This window comes from Spea bombifrons, chromosome 5, assembly GCF_027358695.1.
Source record: "Spea bombifrons isolate aSpeBom1 chromosome 5, aSpeBom1.2.pri, whole genome shotgun sequence".
Classification (NCBI taxonomy): domain Eukaryota; kingdom Metazoa; phylum Chordata; class Amphibia; order Anura; family Pelobatidae; genus Spea; species Spea bombifrons.
In genome coordinates, this window is record NC_071091.1 from 7199387 (window position 1) to 7221063 (window position 21677).

Consider the following 21677-nt stretch of genomic DNA (forward strand, 5'->3'; position numbering starts at 1 on the left):
ACAAAAAGCAAACGGGGGCTCCACATACCTAGTTTGGATTTCAGGGATTTCACGTTGACGAGGTCACATTCAATTTTCTTTGCATTGTAATCTGCAGCCCAACGTCCCCCTAAAAAGAGGAAGAAGAGGAAAAGAATTACATCGGTTAAAGAGATGGAAACTCTATTTAATGTCAATCGTTTCCAATAAAGGAAAATGCTCTTTAGTCCAGCTCTATCCCCGAGTCTTCTCTCCTTCTTTAACTGGCTCGTCTTTGAGCATTAAATCCATTTTTTAAGGGAATACATAAAGTTGTTCAACTGCCAGACACCAAAATGTTGTACTGTTTGGTTTTTAAAATAGTTCCAATATAATGCTCTCCGGCGGCTGCAGACGAGCCGTTTGTATGAGTTCTCTGAGTCCAACCTACTAGACCAGGCATGGCCAAATTTTTTTCGAAGTGCCAGATTTGATGAAGTGAACATGTGCGAGGGCCGACCATTTTGCCTGACATTCTTTGAACCATTAAAATTAAATGCAAATTAACTATTTTATGCAAAGTTTATTGAAAACGGCATACTTTTCATTTTGTGACTTGGATGACAAATCTAAACAGGTGTTAAATCGCTCTGCCTTTAATATATAAAAAAACAGATCTATATTCGGGCAACTTATCTGTGGGGCCTTATCAGTCCGGAACGCGGGCCGCAATTGGCCCTCGGGCCGGACTTTGGACATGCCTGTACTAGACAAACACCCCGACTCCTTATCATACTGCCTGTGGGAAACAATAGAAGGACAGTGTCTCAATCACCCAGCTGGACACTCTGACTAGTGAAAGTCTATGAAAAAATAGACTTCATTAGCATTGCCATAAAGCATCAGCTCAGTGTGGGCCAAAATATCACATGACCGACAACAATGGCAGCCGCCAGGTCTGCAGATAAAGGGAGTTTATTGGAACAAAGCAATATAAATCCAGGTTTTTGTCAATGCCAACCGACATTACTACATAGAGTACAGGGGGGTTACTACGGCATACGGCGCTGGGGGGTTACTACCGCATACATAGCAGAGGGGGGTTACTACTGCATACAGTGCTGGGGCTTGATTACTGTATACAGCGCTGGGGATTATTACTGTATACAGCGCTGGGGATATTACTGTATACAGCGCTGGGGGGGATATTACTGTATACAGCGCTGGGGGTTATTACTGTATACAGCGCTGGGGGTTATTACTGTATACAGCGCTGGGGGTTATTACTGTATACAGCGCTGGGGGTTATTACTGTATACAGCGCTGGGGGATATTACTGTATACAGCGCTGGGGGATATTACTGTATACAGCGCTGGGGGATATTGCTGTATACAGCGCTGGGGGTTATTACTGTATACAGCGCTGGGGGATATTGCTATATACAGCGCTGGGGGATATTCCTGCATACAGCGCTGGGGGATATTGCTATATACAGCGCTGGGGGATATTCCTGCATACAGCGCTGGGGGATATTGCTATATACAGCGCTGGGGGATATTCCTGCATACAGCGCTGGGGGATATTCCTGCATACAGCGCTGGGGGATATTCCTGCATACAGCGCTGGGGGATATTCCTGCATACAGCGCTGGGGGATTATTTCTATGTTTCTTTAAATGTATCCAGAAAGCAGAGAACATGATAAAGATTTTTTTCTCATAGATGTGCCTTATGTTCTATGTCATAACAGTCTAGCCAATGGATCAAACTGTTAGACATAACCTGCATAGACTAGTCTGAAAAACTAAGGCGAGAGTCTCCATCTCCAACCACAAAGCAGCTCATTTAAGGTCAATTTAACTGTATTATTCGTTTTCTCTTTTCAGCCCGACATCAGGTTTGGGATCTGAAAAGATATTGTAAGAGTTACCTTATTTGCATCCCCTTCAGGTGATTGGCATCTCAACACCAATTAGTATGAAATTACACTGTTACCAGTGTGTAATAAAACAACACCTTTCATCTTTTTTTAAATCTTTGCAAAGATACCTTCGAAGCCAATAACTTTGATCAAATAAGTATTTTTGATCCTGCCCCACCTGTCTGTGGATTTGGGAGAATGAATAGCTGGGGGCATTTTTATAAAAATAAAAAAAAATAAAGGTCTGGCTTTATTCATTCATTAAAAGAATGATGCTGTCCTTGAAATTTAAGATTCTAGTTTTTTTTTGGGGGGGGATATATATAGTTTTTTTTTTTTTTTTTCTACTTTGGGTGCAAAAGATTCACGGCACATAATTACACATTTTGCTACACGTCTTCCGAGACTTCCTACGTATAATTTGAGTGTAATCAGATATCAAGGAATTCATCGAGGTTAATCAAAAGGTAGAGTGTCAGAGTTTTGTTTGTGTACGCGATAAGCACTTGCATTCCGCACGCTTTATACGATTGCATCACTGGTCCAGATTACGACTCGAGGAACAATGGGTAACACAATGCCAAAGGGAGGAACCATGTTTATCTCCCTTTTTTGTCCACCCCAGGGCACCCTGTGCTATGAGGTCAAAACCAGATCAAAGCAGGTTAGAGCAAGACAACAAGTTAAGGAGAAGAGATGTAGAGAACGTCTACGAAGCTCGGTCTTCTGCATGGCCATCCGAGGATAATTCCTCTCGGGCTGTGAAATTATTTTTTACCTATATTAGGCAAATACACACTTTTTGGTCAGATGTTGTAAGGAACCCTACCTGTTCTAGATGTATTATAATCACAATATGACATCTCACAGGAATAACCAATTCAGGTTGTTATAAATAATAATAATAAAACAAACATTGCTTCATTATTTCTCATTTTAATATCAGGTTTTGGTATTAATACATTTAATAAAATAAACTATAGGCTTGTTTATTCTTTTCAATCAGTGTAATTGCTTGGGAAATGTATATATATATATATATATATATATATATATATATATATATATACACACATATATATATATACATATATATATATACATACATATATATACATACATATATATACACATATATATATATATACACACACACACATAATAGAATTAGAATTTAAAAGTTCACATAATGAAAGCTGAAAACCTAACATAAAGCATAAAACATAAACAGAATTACCCACCGAGGAATTTAAAGTTTTATAGGGCCTGGGAGGTAAACAAGTATTTGCCCCATGTTAAATATAGTAGTATTCCAACCACCTGTGGGGCCAGGTCTAGCCACGAAAGGGATAGTCCAAGCTGCCCACAAAAAGGGAGAAATAACTTAATTAAGAATAAAGAATTGTGCAGATCCTGAGAACATGATGATATATTACTCAATAAGCACCATAACGTAGGTTTATTATCATATTTAGTTTGTCAAGGTCGCCATAAAGCTTGCTTTAGAAGGTAAACTTTAATGGAAGTTGAAGGCCAAAGTACATCGCTATACGGTGCCCATAAGAGTCCAAATGAAAGAACTCTACAGCCTCTGACGGAGCAGATAATCATTTTTAGTTACTCTTAAGCGACTCGGAAAGCACGGTTCAGAAAGTGGATAATCATTTGGCTGATTTGGCTTCACTCCCTTTCTACTTCAATTCACCTGTTTCAAAGTGATGAAAGCTCCACGCGGGAAGAGGCGCACACCACGCCACCTGAATACTATCTATCCACTTCAGGTTACCCTCCTAAGATGAATGTTCCGGGTTTTGTTCCTTTCGCAGGCGGAACACAAGTAACACGGATAATATGCCCGGCGACGGACGGGGCTGTCATCGTGTACTTTGTTTGGCTTCCTGTTTTAATTTCTGCGGGCTGCTCTTAGGGCAGCGATACCCGACGCGAGGATCAAGAGGAGACGCAAGCTCTTTTCAGGCTCCTTCACGGTTGGGAAGTGGGGAGTCAACAGTACATTTCTGGTGACCATAACGAGTCTTTAGCTCAGATACTGGAAATAGTTTGAGAAAAGCTTATTATATACATAGAGCTAAGCATGTCACTGAAGACCATCGGTGAAACACTTCGCTATAAGCGATCCATCCTAATCAGTTCCTCCAACAAAGGCAGGGATGGAAGTCGATGTTGAATTCTTTACGTAGCAAGAAAACAGATTCCATTGAACTTTTCTCAATTTACTAACTTAAGTCAAATTAATAAATGTATTATCACAATACCGATTTGCAAGGGCTTTGGACGACCACCATTCCTTATATCGACAGAACAGATCAGGTGAGTGCCTGTGGCGAGGAGGTCCCCTGGCCCTAAAGTCAAAAACTGTCTCTCCGCCTAATGTATCGGTTTGTCGCGTCTTGTCAGACCCCTTGAATTTATGTATTGTATTAAGCGCTGCGTAAACTGTTGGCGCTATATAAATAAAAGATAATAGTAATAATAATAATAATAAAGACTGGGACCTTGACTGGCATCATTTTTTCCATGTTGCACCTTGTTTTTTTTTTCTTTGTTTTTTTTTGTTTTTGTTTTTTATTTTGGGTACGTATTTATTTGAATTTTCACCGAAAATGGCCACGGTGGGTGGAACCCCTGAAGCTTTGGGTATTTTTTATTTTGGTGAAGGAGGTGTACCCCCCTCTCTCACACATTGAGTCCCCTTGCAGGAAAGGACCAAGAAGATCGGGCCCTCCTGCAGGCCTTTTTGGTCTGGGGGAGGGAAAGAAGGGGCCGCATATCCCTTTAGGACCCTCGAAGACTGGGGGATTTGGTAGCTCTGTGGCCCCCCTATGGACACTGGCACCTTTTTTTCACCAGTTTTTGTTTTTTTACATTGAAGCTCTGAAACTCTGAGCTTAAAAAAACCAAGAAAAAAAATCTATATATTTTTTTTAGATATATTTACAAAAAAAAGCAAAAAGAAATGGAGGAAATGAAAGGAGCCCCATTTTGCATTTGCTGATGTAACAGAGGGTTACAAAATCTGATTGGTAATCACTACTGAATAAGAGAGAATCTCTATCAATTTACGGTAATTAACAGATATTGTATGTTATTTGGTAAAAGGAGGATAATTTAAAGAGCCGTCGTTACCGTTAAGCTTGCGCTGAAGAGCTTCTTCTTGTAAGCTTATTATATACATCTGTTCATCGAGGTCCTCAAGGATCTTAAAGAGAAAATGAAACAAAACATGACGGTGACACAAATCATAATTACGTGCCGAAACATTAAAAAGGCAAACAGAATTTGAACTTAATGTTAAAGATGCCGTTCCACCGAGACAAAACATCAACTGAACTCTCTAGCAGTTATTCATTCCTCTGAGGTCAAATCACATTTAAAAAACAAACAAAACAAAAAAAAAGATACCGGAATAGTACTGAGTGAATATAAATGTTGTAAAGTATTTGTTAATGATTTGGCTACATAATGTACATTCTGCGCTCAGAGGTTCATTATGGACCACGTAAGCCACTCATTTGTGCAAACCGAACCGATAAGAGAACATCGAACTGGGAAAGCACAGAACATTCTGAGAGTCAGAAGGAAAAACATATAGGAACACTGTAGGTTTGCTAGATCGAAAGCGTAATTAATGTTTAATGTAAATTGTGAATGAACTATTCATTCATTAACACTAATGGATGACTCAATCAATTCAATGCCAACCCAATGCACGGCATGAGCGGGGACTGAGCAATGAACTCAGGGTAATGTGTCCTTCTACTTCATTTCACGTGTTGAAAAACGACATGCAAAAAAAGATGTCTACAAACAAAAAAACCTCCCTGCCTTTGTTATTTAATTGAGCCTGTCACTCCTGCCGTGGCGGCACAGGCGAGGAACATAGGTGAAGAAACGCCAGAATAGACCGGGAAAATCCGTCCAGAGGAAGCAAGTCTTTTAGTGTAAATGTTCCAAAGTACTGGAGCCGGGTGACTGAAACTCATGACAATGTATCACTCACGCTCTTATAGAAGGAGATGAACAACCTTTCTAGATGTAGCATGGAATGTATTTGTCCCCCCTCCGATCCATTGCTTTGGGGTCTTCCCTTGCATGTCTACACAGTACTGGTCGAGTATATAATGATGTATAAGCAGATGAAACGGTAACATTGCGTATTTTTTGATACTCACCGTTGGTTTAACCAAAAGTTGTCCCATTACAGCAAACATCCGAGAAAGACCAACGGGGGTGCACACTGAGGGGACAACGAGAGTCATAAAATCACTAATTATCATTAATTATGTTTAAACATTCCAAAGAACCAGCGCGAGCGCGAATACCGTGTGTCTGTATAATCTATTTTAAGCTTTGAGATGAACGAAACTAAACAAATCCCAATTAGTGGAATAATAAATTCAGAGAAATCAATCAGTTAATCGAGTTTATACATCCTCCATATTATGGGGAAGAACTCAATAGATGGTGGATAGTCACAAAAAATTGCTGATACGGCAACCCTGCTTGGGCTATGGGATGTAAGATGGGCCAGTATTTTTGACCATTTATGCACAAAAAAAAAAAAAAGCTTCTTACACAATTGTAAATGGTTAAGTAATATATGGGGGTCCATTCAATAAAATTAAACAAGGAAAAAACAAATTATTAATTGTCGTTCCCATTCGACGTTTCACTATTCTACAAATCACCGCAAATTAAATATCCTAATGGAGTCTAAGCCCGATGGACATGTATAAACACACAGACCCACTTAAAGAGTTAATCTACGGAACTACAGAGAAGACATTATATATTATAAGAAGATATCTGATATACCCTTCGCTCCGACACCACACCTGTCTTGTTGTTTTGTTACAATAGGTATAGGTACGTATGTTTTGTATGTATAATAATGTTTTGTAATTTGGTAATAAAACATTTATATAAAAAATACCTACAAAGTAATAGCAGACATCCCATCAGCGAAATGCAGGAATATAAATAAGGGAGATAAAATTCCCAGAGGTCTGGAAAAAAGAAAAAATATATAACATCTGTAAGCCATTATCTAAATCATTTATGGAAGCCGATGCAATTAAGATTACATAAAGACGAAGGGTTCAATAAATGGGCGATGTGATAACTTGATTATTGGTATTAAATTATTATTATAAGACTGGAATAAAAACAGTTACTTATATGGGAATCTTTATTTTATATGGAGCATATCAAAGGTCCAATAAGCTCTAAAACCAAGCTAATATATTATCATATTGCAGGAACCGGCCAAATGCCGTAATGTTTAACAGTTATATATATATATATATATATATATATATATATATATACACACACACACACATATACACACACAAACACACACACAATATATATACATACACACACATATAAATCTGAAATCTACTGAATAAAAGTCATCCTGCTCTGAATTTAATGTATACAAATTCCCCATTATACTTTAGAATTCTATATAGAGACACTAAAACAATAACACAAAACGTCTAAACGTATTTACAGGGCCGCGAAAGGTCTTAAACCTCTTCAATCTGAAGAAGAGACCTCTACATCTATTTGTTTGTTGGACCGATAAAAGACATCATCCATAGACGTATTTACATAGAATTAACACACACAAGATGAAATGCACTTAAATATGCCTTCTTCTATGTTGGGGCTATTGGGGATCGTAGCGGGACCAGTTTATTATATATATATATATATATATATATATATATATATATATATATATATATTAATCCTTAAATATACCTCCAATAAAAGTCAATCCAAATGAACCGGACAGAATTACCGTATAACGACTCCATGCTCGCGGAGCTGTTGTCAATCAGAGCCGATGCCACCCATACAATGCCGAAAACCAGAAGGGCAACAAGAATAAGCATGACTAACGTTTCTAAGATTCGCGCTTTGATTCCCTATAGAGAAAAAAATAAAACAAACAAAACATGATCAACGGAAAATAAAAAAAAGGGAATTATGATATTTAGGGCCTTTTTTATTATTATTTACAAGTTTCACCCCAATCTACCGTATTTTAAAGATGTCTCCTTGAAAGGAATACAATAAATTTAGTTTTTATGGAATTCTACAAAATGAAGGTAGCAGAGAACGAGACCTCTGAAGAGAACGAGACCGCCGAACCGGACACAGCTTTTGGCTTGGACGCCAGATCCTAAGTCTGCTGATTGGGTAAGTCTGGCCCCCTGCATTTGGAGCGGCATATATTCTTTTACAGAGTTTACTACAGTTTTCTGTTTTTCTAGTTTGTAGGGAAAATAAATAAATAAATATATATGCATATATATACTTATACACACACACACACACACACACACACACACACATAAATATATATGTAAAAAAATCTACATTTTTGTAAAGACGAATTCATTTTTATTTTTACGTTTCAAGGCAGGTAAATTTAGGTAAATTAGCAAATTACATCAATTCCAATCAAGTGAGTGGATGTCAGGCTTTGGGGAAGAGCCAACTTAGACAATTAGCCAAGCCAAGATCACGCAACCGCTAAGGAAGAGTGAGGTCATCTACTGTACCGATCGGGTAATTCCCAGAAGCCTGCAGCGCCCTCTCATGGAAGCAGGTAATATGGCAAAATCATACGGCTTACATTTCGAATACATACTGAAAATACGTAAACAGAAGCGCTTTATTAATTTCCTAAAAAATATACATTGTACGGTATTCTAAAAAATGAGATTCTAGATCCTTATTAAGTGAACAGTAAACCAAAATTCTGTTGAAGAGACGGATGTTCCAAGCATCCAGCGCAGTCACGATAAAGCTGAACAAAGAAAGAAGGCCCATTGAGACAGGCAAGCCAAAACCGGCAGTTTGTTTGTAATCCGACGACTTGATTTAGGGGGCGACTGCTTTTCTTCTCGAGTAATCAGTTGGTTCCTTAGTTGACCTCGGCAGTACCCGTCACGAACATAAAGAAGGTTCAGTTCTGCCCGGTTCAGTGCGATGATATATTCAGTTGTTCAAGGTCAATACTTACAGGCGATTGAACTCTGCCTCGGTTTTTCTGTTGTCTGAACAAACCCGGGAGTAAATCATCCATCGGCCATTCTTATGGCTTTGCAAGACAACTCGGAAGCTTCCTAAACAGCCTACATGCTTCGCGGATGAGACAATTTTAATACAACCCCCCCATCTGCGCTTCTTCCAGTGCTCTATGGCAGACTTGTCGGAAGATTACGCTACAAAGCAATGTAACTTCACACATAGTATAACTTGTATCACGGAGGTCAGTAGACATTGCCATGGTTCATCCATGCCGGTTAATGGGAAGTAATTGGATCAGGCAGCGGTAGAATTGTTTGGGAGGAAGGTGGTTTGGAGTCACCAAGGTTAAGGTTACTATCAACACAGGGTGTACTCTGATTTTTAATTTCCAGGGGATGTCATCTAGGTGAGGGATCATATTTATTCTTTATCGTTACCATTTCACCCATCTTTTTGAACATCTAGGAACGGGAAGGCCAAATAACAGGGTTCTGATTCGTGGCAGTAAAATATTGGATGGTCAACCTCAGAAACTTCAAGCGGAGCTGGCATCCGGGAGGTCCAGCGTGACCGTCCATGAGATTTTTCTAGCTTTTGATTTTTATTCTATGTGAAACATTCTTTATGAACCAGACGGCTGAAATTAAAGGGCATTTGGACTTTACATCTCATCTTTAGATTATTTACGGAGATCACGGACGTTAGATGTGAAAGCTCTTTTTTTCTGCCCCATAAACATAAATCTATATTTCTTACGGGTGCTTTTATATTCTCTGTATTCTATTAATTCTCTGCATGCTGCAGGAGTACATGGAGTATTCATTGTACAGGGTACACAAAGAAAGTCTCCAACCTGTAAGTAACACAGGGTCAATTTTAAATCTGATCAAACCCCGAGACCTTTACAAACTCCAGGTGCACCGTCGCTCACCGAAGACTAGCACTAAGACACTAGCGCACTCAAGAGGAAATTGGAACATGAAACATAGCGTCCTAGTAATGTAAAGGAAGGCAGAGGATGATATCATGTCCATGCAGATGTAGAAGTGGCATCAGAAGCCCAGAGAAAGAACATAGAGAGAGAACAAAACGAAATCCAGATGGGCCTCCATAAATTAGGCTGTTAACACTATCTTTGGTTACATATCCAACGCTCGACCTCCAGACCCACTGTTTTGATGTCACCGGAAAAGCCTGAAGAGGTTAACCGAGCGTATTATAGACACCTGCCTGCAATTGATTTTACTTACTGCATGGGGGGGGCACTGATATTTAGCTGCATAACAGGCGTATCTGCCAGTTGGTTCTTATAAGATTCCCCGAGGGTCCTTTGTAGGTTGTAACATCCTTTGGTAGAACAAGGTGTTTGGTAACATAGATCTTCAAGATTGCAGAGTCAAAAGTATATATCTTTAACTTCAAGTACGAGGTAAGAAAGGTTAGCTTAGAGGACCAAGTTCTTAATGGTAGCCCCCTATTTTAGGGCACTACTTTGCACCTTGCTCGACTGTAAGCATGTTTTTATATTCGTTAGGGAAGTTCTAAAAGTCTACTTTGATTAAGGGAAAGAACTCGGACATCGATGGATTAGAATAACTTCCCAATATGGCTGTGGGTATAAACCGTAAGACCTAAACCCATGGCCCTGGTGTGAATGGGCAGATTAACAAAAGTATCCAAAGGGAATGAATTGATACAGAACGAAACACTTACCGCAATACATTACAGACTAATTTGCAGGTTGTGTTTCTTTTTTTTCTCTTTAAGGATCTATATTGAAACGGTACAAACACATGAATATGGGTAAAAGGGCAAATCCCAGATGCCAGGTACCCATTGCTTCAAGAATTTTACCACCGGCTCATGGGTGCTTGCACTACTTTATATCGAGCTCTATGTGTATATATCTCCCTGGATCCTTAAATAAAATGCATTATACCGGCTCATAAAATTATCTGCCCAGCTTTTAGATGGGTAGATAAATTTGCCCAACTCTATAAGTATATATATATATGTATGTATGTATGTATGTATGTATGTATGTATCTGTGTGTGTGTAACCCTACACACACACAAATGTGGACTGGTTGCTACTGGCATTTGCATGTCTAAGTTTCTGTTCATCAGCAGTTGCTTCATATGCCTAATTTCTCCTAAGTGTTTACTTCCAAACATTAGGACAAGGTCTGGAGCGATGATGCCGCCTGCAAAGAGAGAAGTGAAGAGCGAGCTTTTGTCACTCACATTAATCAGCGTTTTGGCATAAAGACATAAAAAAAAAACTTGTCGTCAACCATTTGTAAAGGTGAAGAGAAAGAAGAACTAATAAGGAACGTGTAACACCTGCCCCAGGTTCTAGGGAAAAGCGCGTGAAGCCCCAGGTAGGAGAGCCTTAGTCTGGGTCTCATTGAATACGTTCAGAAAGGGGCAGTTTTAGACTCTAATGCTATTTGCTGATGAGAAGAAACAAGAGTTTTCTCCTGAAAAACATATTAGCGCGAAAGTATATATAATCTATGCTCAAAACAGCGAGCAAATTAAACGCACAAACATAGAATTACATGAAGTCGGTTATCAAGAAAAACAGCAGGGCTCCATCTGATAGACTCATGATGGTCAGATGGAGCCCTGTTTCTTGATAACCAACTTCATGTAATTCTATGTTTGTGCCAGGGGTTTGCAAGCAGATCTAAAGACCTTAAGACCTCATTACAAATGTCTTCAGTGCCGGGGCCCCAAAATCGACATCACATATAGTCAGCAATGAAATGTCCGTAAGTAAATGCTTCTCCCAGCTCTTCTTCTGTCTCTTGTCCTCCAACATGTCCCTTTTTTTACATTCTGGACCTTTTCTGGTATTTCTCGCACTTGTAGAGTTCAGCCTTTACCGGATCTCGTTCTTGGCTCATCTTGACCCCCCCCCTCTCACCCATCCAGAGCTCTTAAATTTTAATAGTTTCTTATGTCACAATATAACGTGAACACATAAAACTACTTTGGGGGGTATATAGCTGACCACAAATATGACCTCATGAAATAAACTGTTGGAAGGTACAGTACCAGAATGTTTAGAATAAGATAAACAAAAGCCAATAGTGTCATAATTTATCTAAAAAAAAGCTGGCTGAAAATTTTAATTGGTACAGTCATCATCATTAGAAAAAAAAAAAAAAGAAACTAAATTTAAATGGAGAAAATATTTAAATATTTTAAATAAGGGGTAGCTGACTGGAGGCTGTTCACGGAAAACAAGATGGGGTAACATGTTTTTTTCCCCCCAAAGGGCACTAAAGATGCCAACACTTTTGTAGCGTTTCCGGACAATGCTTTTAAAACGTGGGTCACAAGAATAAAAAAATATATATATTGACATAAATGAAACTAATTCCTTAGAATAACATGACGTGTTTCCACGGTGACCGGCGCTGGAATACGGCGAGTCCGAGACAGCTTGACCTGCTGTAAGGTATGTCAACATGACTTTATACATTACGCCACCGCCCATCCAGAAAGCCTGGGAAAAAACCCCCTCCGCATTCAGGGCACGTTTAAAATAAATATCACGGCCATTGTTCCTTCTCAACAAAAAGGGGTCTCTTAGTAACATTGGGATCAGGTTTGCTTAGGCGGCCGTTTGCTCTGCGGCAGACATATTTCGCCATCTGGAGAAGATGAATGTAACGTCTCAATGGGAATATGAAAATAAAAGGCAGGTGCTCGCCGGTCTAAGGCAAGAAAGGAAAGCAAACATACGCGCTCGTCACCTGCGTCTGCGATTTAAAAAGGAGCGTTTTCAGCACAGGGGTGGAATATTGGTCAGGACGGTCAGCCGTTGGGTGAAAAAAAACCCCATTTCATGCCGAATCTGACGGCCAGCCCTAATTTCCAAAGATTATTTTGCACAGCAAAGGGTAGTGGAAGGCTGAATCTGTCATTTTACCTATTTTAACGATTTTCAAGACAAAACAAACAGAAAATAAGATGGGTACGTGAAGCCGGTGAACAAGGTTCTAGATTGAGGATTTCACCCTACAGCGTTTTAACCCCTTAATGACAAAGCCCGTACGGGCTCAAAATGCATTGCTTTCAATGGGTTTTGGGACCGCCCATTGTCCTTAAGGGGTTAATAGATGGGTGAAAGCCATGGATCAGAAAAATATACTGATTAGGGGGTTTTTTTGTCCATGCTATATGGATTTTACTAATATATATATATTTTATTATTATTATTATTTTAATTTATTTTTTTATTTAAAAAAACTGCACAGTTTTATCCATGCGCTTAATGGATAAATTCATGCGATTAAGGATTTGCCTGAAATCTCAAGGAGCCGGCCGCAAATTTTTCAAGAATCTAACTTCATACTGAAGTCCCCGCAAATATCAGCGGGGCAAATTCTTCGCGGGGGTCTACCCGGAAAACGTCGGCCCCTAAAATCCAGTTTGGACGAAGATCAGCTCGTAGAAGTTGATATACGCCGCGGCCGGCTGTCACCGCGAACCTCCGTGCATTACTGACAAATTACTAATAATATCGAAGCGAGTATACTTACAACACCCCGGCTTTAATGAGCAGCCCGCCCATGCCTTTCAGTAGTTTATTCATTTCCTACGTCTGATCCGGGTCATTTGCCTCTCACTAAAGCCTGGCTTCAATTACAGGGGATACGCTTTATCAGTGGTTTTCATCTCAAAACTTTCTGTTAGGGTTTACAAAATAATTTGTATGCAATTACCAGAGACGAATGGATTTTTAATGGATTCCGTCCGTAGAAGAGGGAAGAATTTTCTTTATATTTTATTATTCTCTGGATAAAGTAGATGCGTTGACAGCCAGCACTACCGGGTTACGCTATGCAGGGGTCTGTGCAAATCCCAAAAGCTTGCAATCCGCACCCCTAAAAATCTTATTCCTGATATCCAAGTGTTTTTCTCTGCTTAAGAACCATGGCTGGCTCAGAAATATAGCCGAGTTTAACTATAGGAGTGCCTAAACCTGCTTTCCTTAACAAGATAGGAAAACAAATGTAAAAAATCTAATTTGGATATTTAGACAAATATATATATTTATATATTTATATTTATATATATAAAAATATTACAATTTTTTTTATAAACATTTATATGTATTTTTATAGAGAATCTACAAAGATATTCGGGTATATTTAAAAAACAAATTCTAAAAAATAAAAAAATATTCAATGTTTGGTTAATATTTTCTCTTTCTGTTGCAAGTTTGCAATCTTTAATTCCAACCTTCTTAATTTCAGTCCGTCGTACCCCACGTATTGTGTAAAGTGGGATATACACTTTTTAATTTCCCTTTCACATAACGGAATTTATAGTTCTTACACGATCTTCTTTTTCAAATTAAAATTTTAGATGAGAGTATCAGAAAAAAAAAGCCCAAGGTGCACTCACAATTTACTGTCCATTAGAAATTCCAGTGATGGGAATATTCAGAAAAGGTTTTTGAGTTTTTTTTTTTTTTTTAACATGTGACCAACAAACCTACCAATGTTTTTTTGGAGAACAGTAAACCACAATGTGGATCAGGGAGATGCAGAGGCCTTGATCCAAGACTTCTCAAAGGCGTTCTCTGCAGATGCATTTCAACATAGAAAAATATAAAGCGATGCATTTGGGGAAGAAAAACAAGCATATAAATGAATGCTTAATGAGAAGGTGGATGTGCGAGTACTCATTAAGAACAGACTGTCAAGCAGCAATCTCTGCCGGGACAAAAGCAAGCAATTTGTTACCCTGTATTAGAATGAGTAGACAGGATAAGAATACATTTTCATTATTTTTATTATTTCTACCTCGACCAACGCCATGGGACTGAAAAGGTTCACAGGCAGCAATATTTAAAGAAATGGGAGATCTTTGCTAAGAACCCAGATTTTCCAGGTTGGGCTTGTTTACTTTGGCGAAAACACACCTGTGCTCAAGGAGTCTGAAGGGAAAAAATAATAAAATATATATATTATATATATATATATATATTTTTTTTTTTTTTTTTTTTTTTTACAGCCAGGGCAGTTAAAATGTGGATTATACTACCAAGCGAAGTGGTGCTGATGGACACAAAATAAGATCCGCTATATTGCTGGTAAACTCGTGTATTTAGGGTTATATATAACATTTTATCATTTTTATTGTTTTGTTGATGCAGAAAAATAAATATGCCTGTCTTTTGAAACAATATTGGATACATGTCTCATTTAGTGGCCAAGGACCACATAAGGTCCTAACAGCACAAAGAAAACAGACAGACTAGACAGGTGTAACGGCTCTTACGAGCCATCAGTCTATATATTCCTATGTTTATTTCTCTACGTCCAAAAAAGGGTGAGGGATAATTATTATATCCCATTAAAGTATATGTGCATACATACAGACACACACACACACACGCGTACACTGTGCAGCACTATAGAATACAAGGCTGCTCTATAAATAATATCTAACCTTAAAAATAATGTCTGCCTGGTAGCAAAATATTTACTTTCATACTACTATTTAGATACACGGGGCTCCTATCCTCTGAAACAAACAACGGGAAAACTCATAAATCTTGATTGTTTAACGATCGAAGTTCCCAAAACGGAAAAAAAGGGCATAATATCTTGTCTAAAATGTTGGTTCATGTCTGAAATGCTAGAGGAACAAACCATTTCCTTTGATGTTGTTGATGGGCCGTAATATAATGTATAAGAAGTCACTTTAGCGCCAGTAAACATTTCTCTGAGCGCCACTTTCGGTTCATGGTGAATGAATGACTTTATAGTCATATAAATATACTCTTAAAACACCAAATACACAGAACTTTCCCCCCCCCTTCATCTTCCTTTTTTTTTTTTCTTCTGCAAACACAAGGCATTTCATATTAGTGACCGATTACCTGTCGCTGCCCGTGTGTTTGGAGAAGCCATGATTTCGGTTAAACCGTTAAACCCCGTCTCTGAAAGCCGTTCTCGGGAAAGGCTAAAAAAAGTTTACGGACGTCGGGAACGGAAGGAAAAACAGATTGGTTGTTTTTAGAATATCAATAAAAATTAATTTTGGTAATAAGGAGAAAAAAAACAAAAAAAAACCAAGATCTCTCCCACAATATAATAAATAATAATAAAAAAAAAAACACTTAAAACAAGCTACTCAAATATTATAGAAGTTGATAGCAGCGGTCTCCTTGCCCCATTTACTGAGCTTAAAATACTGGTATTTAGAGTAAGAGGAATTTCAAAATCTTTTTGCATATTAAAGAATTCATTTGCATTTAAATTTCTTATTTTAATTACACTGAATCCATCGAGACTCTTATATTCCCAAAAAATGGATACTGCTGCAATGCAACAGGACCAAGAGAACAGCAGGTAGCAATGCCTTTTAGCGGCCCCCATATCCACCGTAAGATGTCATAAAAGCGGTGAGATTTATGAATATATACATTAGTAAGAGACAGGGGCGTAACTAGAAACCTCAGGGCCCCGGTGCGAGAATCTGTTAAGGGCCCCCCTTCTCACGATCTACCCTCTCCCTCCCTCCCTACCACCCCCTTCCCACGATCTACCCACTCCCTCCCCCCCTTCTCACGATCTACCCACTCCCTCCCTACCCCCCCTTTGTAGGTCACTTACCGTCAACTCCTGTGTTGGGAGCGTGAGGCGTTTGTCTCGGGTGCATAGGACGTCATATGCACCCGAGACAAACGCCTCACGCTCCCAACACTGCACGCTGGGCAGCGCAACGGCGACGGCAGCAGCAGCGGCGGGGAGCAGAGGCATCTTGAGTTTCTGTCAGTCAGGGGGGCCCAAGAGTTGCCGAGCGGTCGTTTTCAGCAACCGCTCGGCACCCCTTGGGCCCCCCCTGACTGGAGTCGCAGTCGCGACCCCTGTGACCCCGGTAGTTCCGCCACTGGTAAGAGAGTACATAAGGTTGAAAAAGTCAATCAAGATCAACCCTTCCAACTAACCTTCCTAATCTTGATCCTAAAGAAGGCAAAAAAAAAAAAAGAGAGAGAAAACCCCTAATTAAGCTTCTTCGAATTCTGCCATCAGGGGGGAAAATTCCTTCTTGACTCCAAAAGGCAATCGGATTTCTCCTTGGATCAAGAAGCTCTAAAAAAATAAATTCTATACACTCTGCTGCTGCAAATACATTAAGTACTTTTTGTTACAGATGAACATTTGCCAGTGATACCAAGTATCCGATAGGACTGTTAGCTCCTGGATTGGCTTTTTTTTTTTATTATTCATTTGTTAATTTATTTTTACCAAGCATTATGTTTCATTTTTTTAAACAAATTTACTCAAAATTTCGCAGCATGTCTCGTGGAACAATAAACATAAAAGCGTCAACTTCTTTTGACCACTAAGTACTATATCGAAACCTTGGAGACAGCGAGCCACAGGAAAGCATGATACAGGACTGCATTTAAAAATACACCGCGGGCCAAAAGTTTGGGGTCACTTAAGTTTTCTAACGATCAATTAGTCTTCTAAACTTAAACTTGGATCAGCGAACCCAACGTGCCATCAGAACACAGGAGTGATGGGGGTGATAAAGGGCCATCAGAACACAGGAGTGATGGGAGTGATAAAGGGCCATCGGAACACAGGAGTGATGGGAGTGATAAAGGGCCATTGGAACACAGGAGTGATGGGAGTGATAAAGGGCCATTGGAACACAGGAGTGATGGGAGTGATGAAGGGCCTCTGTACGCCTATGAAGAGATCCCATTAAAAATCAGCCGTTTTCAGCTACAATAGTCATTTACAACATTAACCCCGTATTTTTGACCCATTTCATGTTATTTTAATAAACCAAATTTGTTTTTCTTTCCAAAACAAAGTGACCCCAAACTTTTGAACAGTAGCGTGTATATAAAAAAAAAAAACAACTCCTAATAGCTTCACGTTTGAATAGAAACCAAGAAAACCAAAATGAGTACCCCCGAGATAGCCTAAACCTGGGCCCTGTATTTCTTTTACACACTCAAGGTCAAACGCGTTGGACTCCTAACAATAGCTGTAAAAACACGGATCCATTCCGTACAAAAAAAAAAACAAAAAAACATTTACATCAAATCAATGTTCAACCCGGCAGGGGTCGGCTGTATAGTTTAAAAACGGTGCACTATTTCCTCTCACCCGTGGAAAAAAAAAAAATTTACCCAGAACCTGTATGTGTCGGTAACACTAAGCAGGGCCTCCTTAATCACTCAATTTCCAACAATTTATGGATGATCCGCGCTGAAAAAACAAGGAATAATAATGAAAGAATTCCATGCGAGGCGGGCTTTCTTTAAAATGGAATTAAAAAAAGCTGGCGAATAAAGAAAACAAAATAAAAAAACAAAAAGAAAAAAAACCGACGTCTGCTCATAAAATACAGTAAAGGGTCACTTTTATGTAAGTTTGCCAAAAGGGACAAAAACCAGGACAATTTCAAACTGTGACACAGGATAGAAGCATATTAAAAAAAGAAAAAAAAAAAGAAAACTTTCTTCCTCCTCCATCGCGCTGTCATGTTTCTTAGCTTTATAGAGAGCCGACCTCTCTGCTTCCACCTGGCCCACCTAATTAATTAAGCGAGGAAGTTACCTTACATTTTTTTGAGCGATTTTCTTTTATTGTCAGGCAATTTCGTTTGATGTTTTAGAAGTTAACCTCTTAATCCCACTCAACATTTTGGGGATGTCTGGATCGTTTGAGTAATTAACCAGGATGTTGCTGTCGTTCATGTTCAATTTTATGCAACAACTTGCAGTATGAAGGTTGATAAAAAAAATAAAAAAGGGAGCGGGGGGGGCTGCGGATGCGAGACACCTTACGGGATGTACCGTTAATAAATGTGGAACGACTGAAAATGTCATATAATCAATTATGTAACAAAAAAAGGAATTATCATTTAGACTATTATTACAGATACGGTGCACGTTGGGACAAAGTAAATGATAAGTCAAGGACTGCTCTATCTACACGAGGCACGTGGGGTTCTTTTTTCCTTAAAGTGCCTTAATACTTTATCAAAGAACCCACCACATAACCACTGCATTGCTGTTCTCCATAGAACGTGCCAAGAGGTCACAGCTCACCATGGTCTACATGGGTGAGACCGTCTAAGACGTTGGAGCTGGGCTCTCCTCACCTGCTTTGTTCCCCCCCGTTGCACAGCGCTGAGGAACATCAATAAATAATAATATCCTTATACTGATATATTCTTAACAATCAAGAATGCTGACACTTTACGTTCTGGTCTTAAACGTCAACATGGAACATGGGTGCCTAACGCATTCCGACTGTGGTGGACTGAAGCTTTCATTATACTTGGTCAACCAGTTGGCCATATGCCATGGATTGGCCATTGTGGCCACTAAATGAGGATGGATTCATCGATGAATAGATTTATTATATTGTCACTTTTAAATTCACTTTAGGTTTTCAAAGTCCAACAGAATGTAATGACTTTTTCTTTTGCATGACCCTTCGATTTCTTAGGATAGACCTACTTGTCACCTGCTCCTTCTTAATTCTCTTAGAAGAAATTATTGAGTCGTTTTCTTTTTTAAAACAGTTCTTGTTTTTGCCCCCATAATATAATGATTTCGATTTGATGTTATACATGCTCAATCTACTAGACAAACATTTACTTCCGATTCTGCTTTTCACGGTTTATATATAACAAATGTTTAGGTAGGCTCATATGCGTAAGTCTTCCAGATCTATTTAGCATTTAGATTTTGTTTGTGAGTCAATACACCCGCCGGGTTTACTGCGCGACAAAACGACCTCGACATGTTCCGAGCTGCGATATGTTCCATACCCCCCGAAAGATCCCTGATACATACCACATTTTCTAATATAAATCCCAAGTTTTACAAGTGCTCTCCTCCGGTTCGGGGATACAGTAAAGCGGAGGGGTAGAAGGAGGTGACGGTGGCTGGTGGCTATAAAACCAAAATCATAGGGAGCACGAAAAAGCCATCTCAGACCTTTAAAAGGCCATAGACAACCCCTTAAGGCCTAAAATGTCCAGTCGCATTAACACACAGGCTTAGTGAGAAACTAAGCAGAGGGTTTGGGCCGGTTTGTATTGCTATGAACAGTCCCTATAGCTTAAATTGAATACTCATAATTAAATACATTAGTTAAGGGGGTAGTTATAGGTGCTGCGGGAGAAGGGACAGGTTGGTGCAACATTAAATATTTAAAGCAGCGAACCAATAAAGATAATGTATAAGTATGGTTTAACACAAAAATACATTCTAAGAGCGATTGTTAATATGATGATTTGGTTGATAAGCACAGGATATTCCATTACAATAAGCGATAATGAAGTCGTATTTTTGGGGGCTAAGATCCACTCATTCACCCCCGTTATATAATTAAGGCAATAGAAACGCAACCTGTTGGAGGTATATATATATACACACACACATACATACACACACACACACACCGTAAATATATATTACACACACATACATACATACACACACACACACACACATATGCATATACACACACAGATAAAATATTGGGGCAGTAAGAGGAGGAATGCAGAAATTTTCAATTTAGTACCTTTTGGGACCCTTAATGTTACAAGCTTGCCAGAATAATTTGCAAACCATAAAACCGCTAAATTGCACCTGGCACTTCAAGGGTTAAAATAAGATTATTTCAAAAGTCAAGGCAGGAGGTGAACACAAGTACATAGACATCCAAAGATAAAGTCTATTCACTAAAGGTGGAGCTGGCCGGAGAGATGCGGTTTTTAGCTCGTCGACTTCATCGGTTATGTGCAGGGAAACGTGCTGCTGCTGCTGCAAAAACCTCGGGACATATTACCTTTTCATGGTCATGTAATATTATATGGTGGTTAACGGGTTAAGAAAATTATGAAGCAAACATTATTGCGGACAGAGCGTTATGGAACCGCCAGCTCCGGTACTGTCCAAGAGAGAAAGTAGATGGTAGGAAGTGATTGGTGGTATGGAAAATAATATAGGTGAATGTGGCTCCTATATAAAATATTTTAATACATTTAGGTTTCAAATCAAAAGGAAAGTAGTTGGTAGAGGGGTTTAAATATTTAAGAACCACCCTTTAGACCTTTCTTTTGCCATTTCAGTGTGAGCAGGTATTAGCATATATTCTATTAGAATTAGAGAATGAAAGCATGAATGAATGAAAGAATGAATGCATGAATGAGGAATGAATGAAGGAGAATAAGGGAATGAAAGAATAAGAGCGAATAAAAGAGCAACTGAAAGAAAGAGAATAGGAGAGAATGAAGGAGAATATGAGAGAGAGAGAGAGAAAGAGAGAGAGAGAGAATATGAGAATAAGAGAGAATAAGATAGGGAAGACGAGAGAGAGATATCCATCTGAAGAAGTGACCTCTGAGGTCCCAAAAGCTTATGTAACTTTACATCTTTTTCTATGTTGGCCCAATAAAAGGTAACAACTTTGACAACAAAAAATCCTTAGCATGAAAACCTGTGGCTCAGGTATTACAGAACAGACCAACAAGGGGGGTAGAGGATACTGCCATGCTGTTCACACGCTGGAGAGATTATCAGGTTTTGTTTGCTCAAAAGCTTTCCAGGCAATTAGCCGAGGGAAGAGAAACGAGCGGCTGTCAGATGGTGTCTGGGTTTTACCTGCGCCGGGCTCAGGCATTCCTGAGAGGCAACAGCCATTTGTGAACACCAGTGGAATGCGAA

The 21677-nt window shown here is 39.1% G+C and overlaps 2 protein-coding genes across 2 annotated transcripts in view; one reads left to right on the top strand and one right to left on the bottom strand.

Annotated features, from left to right (window-relative positions):
- Nucleotides 1-21677, top strand: part of DNAJB6 (DnaJ heat shock protein family (Hsp40) member B6) — a 261352-nt gene that overhangs the window by 29295 nt on the left and 210380 nt on the right. The window lies entirely within an intron of this gene.
- LMBR1 (limb development membrane protein 1) overlaps nucleotides 1-21677 on the bottom strand; it is a 49668-nt gene that overhangs the window by 9703 nt on the left and 18288 nt on the right. Inside the window, exons 6-10 of the mRNA XM_053467715.1 lie at nucleotides 7710-7836; nucleotides 6838-6906; nucleotides 6073-6137; nucleotides 5027-5099; nucleotides 29-109 (exon numbers count right to left, since the gene is read on the bottom strand). Coding sequence (XP_053323690.1) covers nucleotides 29-109; nucleotides 5027-5099; nucleotides 6073-6137; nucleotides 6838-6906; nucleotides 7710-7836 — 415 coding nt within the window. The remainder of the gene's footprint in view (nucleotides 1-28; nucleotides 110-5026; nucleotides 5100-6072; nucleotides 6138-6837; nucleotides 6907-7709; nucleotides 7837-21677) is intronic.